Below are 7,554 nucleotides of genomic sequence, written 5' to 3'. Positions count from 1 at the left end.
TAAAGTAAATGGCATAAAAATCACTAACTTTTCATTTTTTCGATTTTGACACCACATTTTTTTCTATTACAATTAAGTCACTATGTTTTCAGTTTATTGCAATTCTGACTAGTTGACTGGTTTGCTTCAAGTCATTTGGATGTTACTGCTGACGTGTCAGATACAAAAAAATGGCACAAAATTCACTATGTTTTATTTATTTACTTATTTTTTAATTTTTGCACTAAGTTTTGGTTTATAGTTGTGGATGAAAAGTTTTTCAGGTACATCATCAGATTGTAGGAAGGCGGAGGCGGGATTGTACTAGCGCATCAACAATTTTATGATTTGAGATTTCGAGATACTTTTCTTTATAACTCTGATTTGGATTACAGTTATGAACAAAAGGTTTTACATTTAATTTGTCTTCATGAAAATGAGTGTTTGTTATATTTTAAAATGAAAAAATTATTCTTAAAATAGGACATTACGTTTCTTCTCCAACCTCATGAAAAATCCGAGAGACATGATCAATCACCCCGACATTATTCACCAAACTACCGACGTCTAGTTGTTCGCCATAAATCACCTTCTTCATCTCCCTAACTTTGGCCACCATATTCTCGCCAGAAAAATCCACATTGAAAATCTTGGTCTTGATGGTTGGGTGGACCAATACAATCTCATAGGTAAATTCTTTAAGCTTGGATAGATTTTTGTTAACCAAGATTATGTGATAATGAGTTTCAAAGGAAAAAAGAAAATCAAGTAAAGAAACTAGCACTACAAGAAAAAAGTGTATTAGCGACGACAAAAGTCGCAGCTATTGCTCACCAAAGTCGCCGCTAATAGCTTTATCGGCGACACGTCGCCGCTACTGCCTCGTCGCTATTGCTCAAAAAGTCGCCACTAATGCTACTTGTCGCCGCTAATGCTCCAGTCGCCACTAATGCCCTATGTCGCCGCTAATAGTGTCACCGCTATTGCTTTTTTTTTTTTTAAAAAGCAGCCAATCTCGGCTGTCCGAAAACCGATACAAAATAACGTTAAATGCAGAAAAACCGATACGTTAAATGCAGAAACACGATTACATAACATCCAAGTTTTATAATACCATACATACACCAAATTAAATAACAAAATTCTTATAAATTTATGTCATGCTACAAATGCTAATAAAAGATAAAACTAATACGACGTGTCATCATCCCCGCCACCGTTGTTCCATCCTATAAGCTCCACAGTTGACTCCGGATCGTTAGACATTGATCGAAGATTCTCCAACTACATAACAAATAACAACTTATAAACTTGTAAGTTAACCTATTAACTTAAACCAAACTAAAAATAACCAAATGACATTGTAGCGTCCTACTTGCTTTTTGTTTCTTTTTTCCATTATGACATTGTAGTTTACATATTTCACACAAAATACAAATACACACATACATACAATATACACATATATACACACTTTTTATACACATAAAACAACCATGAACACAATCCAAACTGCATACAAATACATACATACATACATACATTATACACATATACACGTATTTTTTATACATGCACATATATGAAATACACACAATTTTCACACACATATATATGAAGTACACACACATATAACATATTTCACACACATATGAAATACATACATATATACAAAATACCCACATATATACAAAATACCCAGTCACAATAAATAGAAGTAATAGAACCTGTGGTGGCGTGTGGTGGTCCAGTGGTGGCGGTAGTGCCGTGTGGTGGTCGGGAACACAATCAACAAAACTGAAATTGTAACTTTTTGCAATTAATCACTCCAATAAGCTTAAAATCAATGTTACAAGAGAAAATGGACTGGAAATTGACCTGAAAAAGCTTGGTTTCGCTAGAAAATCCTTGGTCTCGCCGGAAAAAGCTTGGTCCTCACTGGAAAATCTTGTCCACCAATGGCATCTTCACCCAAAATTGCTAAATGTGACAATATCTCACTCTAATCGACGAAAGTGTTGAAGGAAGATGCAGACGAGAGAAAGAAACGAGATTTGTCGTGAAACAGAAGAGAAAATGGGAAAAGATCGACATTTTTGGGGTTAAGTGCGTCGACCTTTAGCGGCGACGCCTTTACCAGCGACAATTTTAGCTTTAGCGGCGATTTCCCTCAATACCGGCGACACTTAGGAGGGAAACATTATCACGCCATTTTTTTCGACAGTTAGTGGCGACTCGGTTAGGTCTTTAGCGGCGACTTTTGTTACCGGTATTGCTTTTATGTATTATTCTTCAATTATCCTCGCCGTTGGATTAGAAACACAATCGAACGGTCTTAAATTACCAGAACGTGAAAGCGTGGATACGTGTCTACAGTCATTAGCGGCGACACCTACTTTTAGCGGCAACACATCAAATTGTCCCCGCTAAAAATAGGTGTCGTCGCTATTGGTGTCGCCGCTAATGATTGTATTTCTTGTAATGTAGAGCAATTATATCTTTAAATATGTTTATTTCATTTATATTATGTTTTTAGTGGATTGTATATCTTTTTTATTATATTATAGGGTAATAGACCAATTATATCTTTGCATAAGTTTGTGTCATTGATATTCAAATTAGAAAAAATCAAAAACATAGTGTCAAAATTGGAAAAAAATAAAAAAATTGAAAGTTTAGTATCAAAATCACATAAAAATGAAAACACAGTGTCTTTTGCTGCATTTTTTGACCTAAAACGGTAATTGGTCCGAATTACAATAAATTGAAAACATGGGGAATTAATTGTGATAGAAAAAATTATGGTGTCAAAATAAAAAAAAAAAATAATTGATAAATTAGTGACTTTTGTATCATTTAATTACCCTAATGTCTTAAAGTAACAAATTGTTTTATAAACCTATTATATTTAACTTGTCGTTATACTTTAAAATCTGGCTTATTATACTTACATACTAGTAACTACAATGTCTTAAATTTGGTATACATATATATCTTCCAGACTCGTATATTGTATTTTATTGTATTAAAATAATAAGCACCTCTTTCTTTTATATGTTACATAAAATGTGTTTAACGCTGTTTGGCAACAAAAACACCATACGTATCATACCTAATATATATTATAGAGTAAGTTACCAAAATGGTCCCAGGTGTTATATAAAAATATAAAATTATGAATTGGGTCTCTGAAATAACCTCTTTGCTTTTTGATCCTTCTGGTTTCAACTTGCATCAAAGCCTTCCAACTTCAACTAACACGGTCCCATGTTTTCATCTCCATCGTATGAATTCAAAGCTATGAATATCAACACTTACAAATACTGAAGATGCACGTTTTCAGTTATATGGTGTTGTATTCTTCATTTTTTGTCCGTTTGGCAGGACATAAATTGTTTTACTTGTTTTGACTGGGAGTGGAAAAGGGGTTAATTTGCATATCACACACAAAATGTGAGGAATGAATTCAGGCGACTGGAGTAATTCCTAAATAAAAATAGAGATTATTAAAGAAAGAGCAACATGGTAATTCTATAATTATTTAAAAGGACTTGATTAAAAAAAACATTGAAACCATAAACATCAAAAAAGCAAAAAAGAAAATCTTTCAGGGATGCAATCTGTAATTTACATATAACCATCGCTACCGTTTTTGTAATTTACCCTATATATACTATTTATATTCTCGTCTCTATATATAACAAGACAAGCCGCAATCACTCGGTCAATATATCTTACTAAGTTTTCACACCCATACAACGTAAGATGGAAACTGTTCGTGTGAACAGTAAAAGCATGCGACATGTGGTGTTCATACCATATCCAGCACAAAGCCACATCAAGTGCATGCTGAAACTAGCAACTCTACTGCACCACAAGGGCCTCCTCATAACCTTCGTCAACACTGAGCTTAATCACAAGCAGTTACTCAACTCCGGAGGCCTAAAATCTTTCGATGATGAGACAGGGTTCGAATTCAAGACCATTCCTGATTGTGTTAGTGTTCCCGAGGGTTCACCAAGATATCAATATGAAGTCAGTAAGTCTGTTCTAACCAAATTATTGGCTCCTTTTCTTGATCTTGTGGACACACTCGAGAGTCCGGTTACTTGTTTGATTGCTGATGGGATGATGCCTTTCACCGTTGATGCTGCTGAGAAGCTTAAAGTCCCAATCATGCATTTTTGGACCTTTTCTGCTTGTGCTTTCATGGGATATTACCAAGCTCCACATCTAATTGAGAAAGAACTTATACCACTTAAAGGTTAGTTTCTTAATTACGTTCATTTGACAAGAAAATAATATTAACTTCTCACATAGATGTTTGTGAAAGGTGCATAATATGGTAACTTATATTAAAATTCACTTTCGGTGACAAAGGAAGAACTAGAAGTGGTAATTAATTTTAAGAGTGGTATATCCGACAGATTTTCGGAAATTCCGACAAAAATTTTATAGTACTGAAATATATATGTTACATTTTTCTGTCTTTTCCTGTCTAGTGTCTACAATTCTATGTTGACCAAGAAAGAGGGTCTTTATAAATAAATAAACATATATTGATGTAGTAGAATGCCCAAATAGGTAAATTTTTAAACCGATAAATAACGAAAATAATGTATTTTTCCATTTTTCATTTATTTGTATCAACTTTTTAAGATATTTATTCGTTATTAACTAGAATCATATATAAATATTTGAGGTAAATTAGATAATATAATTATTTTGTAACGATGATTATAGAAGTACCAACACAATTATATCAAATGTTACATAAATTAATCAAAACATAATAACACAATTAAAAGAAAATTGATAAATAATGTGTGTTTAATATTATAAAAGTCCTTGTATATTGAATTTTTTAATTTTCTTTTTACTTATATGTTCTAATGTTTCAGATGAAAGTTACCTCACCAATGGATATCTTGACACTGCAATAGATTGGATTCCGGGATTGGAAGGATTTCGTTTAAAGGATCTTCCAGGTTATATTCGAATCGCAAACCCTAATGATGAAGACTATAATTTTGTCATTGCATGCATCAACGCAACTAGGAAGGTCCCCAATATAATCCTACATACATTTGAAGAGTTAGAATCCACAGTCATCAAAGCCCTCCAATCCATGATTCCTCACGTCTACACCATTGGACCATTGGAGTTGCTTCTAAATCCGATAAATCTTGAGGAAGAAACAACCAAGTTAGATATCAAGGGCTACAGTCTATGGAAAGAAGAAGACGATTGCCTTAAATGGCTGCAATCGAAGGAGCCACATTCTGTGGTATATGTCAATTTTGGAAGCCTAATATCAGTGTCGTTAGAACAGCTCATAGAGTTTGGTTGGGGACTTGTTAATAGCAATCAAGATTTTCTTTGGATCATTAGGCCTAATTTGGTTGTTGGAGAGTCTTCTACCTTACCTTCAACACTCAAAGATATGATTAAGAAGAAAGGCTTTATAGCAAGTTGGTGCTCGCAAGAAAAAGTGTTAAACCACCCTTCAGTTGGTGTGTTTTTGACTCACTGTGGCTGGGGTTCCACCATTGAAAGCTTATCTGCCGGGGTCCCCATGTTGTGTTGGCCTTATTTATGGGACCAACCAACAAATTGTAGGAAAATATGCACAGAATGGGAAGTTGGCATGGAGATCGGGAGTAACGTAAACAGGGATGATGTTGAGATGCTCACTAGGAAGATGATAAAAGGACCTAAGGGTAAACAAATGAGAAACAAGGCTATGGAGTGGAAGAAAAAGATAGAAATTGCAACCGGTCATAATGGCTCGTCTTCTTTAAATGTTGAGACACTTGCCACTGACATTGATATGTTTTCAAGAAACTAACTAGTGTTTTATATGTTCTTCCAGGTTTCATGAACTTGCTAATGTTTCATCCTTTTGGTTTTTATTTGATCGTGTATTTCATCATGTTGTGTGAATCCTAAAAGTATAAGAACCTGTATTATGTCTTTGTTGCAGTGATATCGGTTGTAAATTAACATAATATCAATACTGTCCTGATGCTTATGTTGCTAGTAGTGAAAATGGAATTCGTTACAAGATAATATTGAAGTTATATTTATTATTATTTTGGTTTTATCCACTTAATACCTACCTACATCCTGTAAATGTAGATTTTATTCCACATATTTATTAACGTACATGATTATTTAGCTGATTTGTATATTTTATGTGGGTATTTATCCGGCCCACTATGCTATATCTATAAATTTCAGTGATTAGTGAGAATCAGATTTATGTAAAAATATTAGTTTTGTTTTTAGTATCACATAACACACACTATCTAAACTTACTCCTAAAATTTGAACCCTGAACCACTTAGGGAGACACCTTTCCAAAACACCTTATAATATCAATTCTAATATGGTATCCTATAACAAATCACCGTGATTCGCTCGCTCTCTTTTTCTCTATAATCTTGGATCCCTCTCTCATCCCTATCTCCTTGTCAAATCTCATCTTGAACCTAACCCTTATTGTTGCCGCTAGGTTTCACGGACCATCTTGTATGTCACATGTTTTCTACCTACAAAAGTCTCTATATGGCCTTAAGAAAGCACCACAGGAATGGTTTCAAGGTTTTCCCACCTTTTACATATTTCTCGATGTCACTCATACTAAACTAGATTTGCCCTTAGGTGATATCAACAATTTATATGTAGCTCAATGACCAGATCTGCAAACGACATTTTCTTATCTCAAAATAAATATTTCATGTATATTCTAGATCTTGTAGAGATGACAATGTGGAACCCTATTAAAACACCAGTTAATATCAGAAAAAAAAAAAAAAAAAAAACCAACAACAACAACAACAACGTTAGCCACCACTAAAATACATATAGTCAATCATTATGTGTTGACTGAATTCAGATTCCGGGACAAAAAGAGTCCCAGGGGTATTTTTGGAATATTTAGTTTTTAAACGTTTTTGAGTTATTTTAGGAGACTAACTCTTTTAGTATATATAAGGGTTAAGTAGAAGTAATTGTAATTTTTAGATTTACACTCTTATTTTTCATCAAGCTTGGTGAACAAGTAAAATTTCCCAAAACCGTTCCTTCCTTTGTTTTCGTTTCATTCTTCCCTATTTACTGTTGTTTCTGCTTTGCTCTTTCTCTATTCCGTTCTTACCAGAGTGCAATTCTTAATTAAACCTTGGTATACAAGGTTTTCTTCACATGTTGCAACTTATACTTGGTATCAAAGCTTAACCAGGTCTCGATCAAAGGTTGCAATCCCACCATGGAAGGTCCTAAAGTTCTTTACCCCATGTTTTCCAGGAGCAACTATGCAGCCTGGGCAATAAAGATGAAAGTCTTTATGCAGGCTCAAGAAGTATGGGATGCTATTGAGCCCAAGAACCCCTAAAATGCAGTCGGTGTCAAGAAAGATGAGTTGGCTTTTGTTGCCATTTATCAAGGGATTCCGGAAGATGTGTTGTTAACAATTGCGGAGAAGTAAACAGCAAAAGAGGCATGGGAAACTCTAAACGTCATGTACATGGGTGCAGACAAAGTTAGAACCGCGGAGGTCCAAACATTAATAGC

The 7,554-nt window shown here is 34.2% G+C and overlaps 1 protein-coding gene across 1 annotated transcript; it reads left to right on the top strand.

Moving 5' to 3' along the window:
• The first annotated feature begins 3,692 nt into the window (after positions 1-3,692).
• LOC145097993 (UDP-glycosyltransferase 85C2-like) lies at positions 3,693-6,068 on the top strand. The gene is made up of 2 exons (XM_079035684.1): positions 3,693-4,243; positions 4,881-6,068. The coding sequence occupies exons 1-2, from the start codon at positions 3,745-3,747 to the stop codon at positions 5,825-5,827; spliced, it is 1,446 nt and encodes a 481-aa protein (XP_078891810.1). The 5' UTR covers positions 3,693-3,744; the 3' UTR covers positions 5,828-6,068.
• The last annotated feature ends 1,486 nt before the right edge of the window (positions 6,069-7,554 follow it).

Source organism: Lactuca serriola, chromosome 1, assembly GCF_051521515.1.
Source record: "Lactuca serriola cultivar US96UC23 chromosome 1, Lser_US96UC23_V15, whole genome shotgun sequence".
Lineage (NCBI taxonomy): Eukaryota > Viridiplantae > Streptophyta > Magnoliopsida > Asterales > Asteraceae > Lactuca > Lactuca serriola.
Note: the sequence above shows the minus strand (reverse complement) of the source record. Positions and strands in the feature narration are given on the sequence as shown.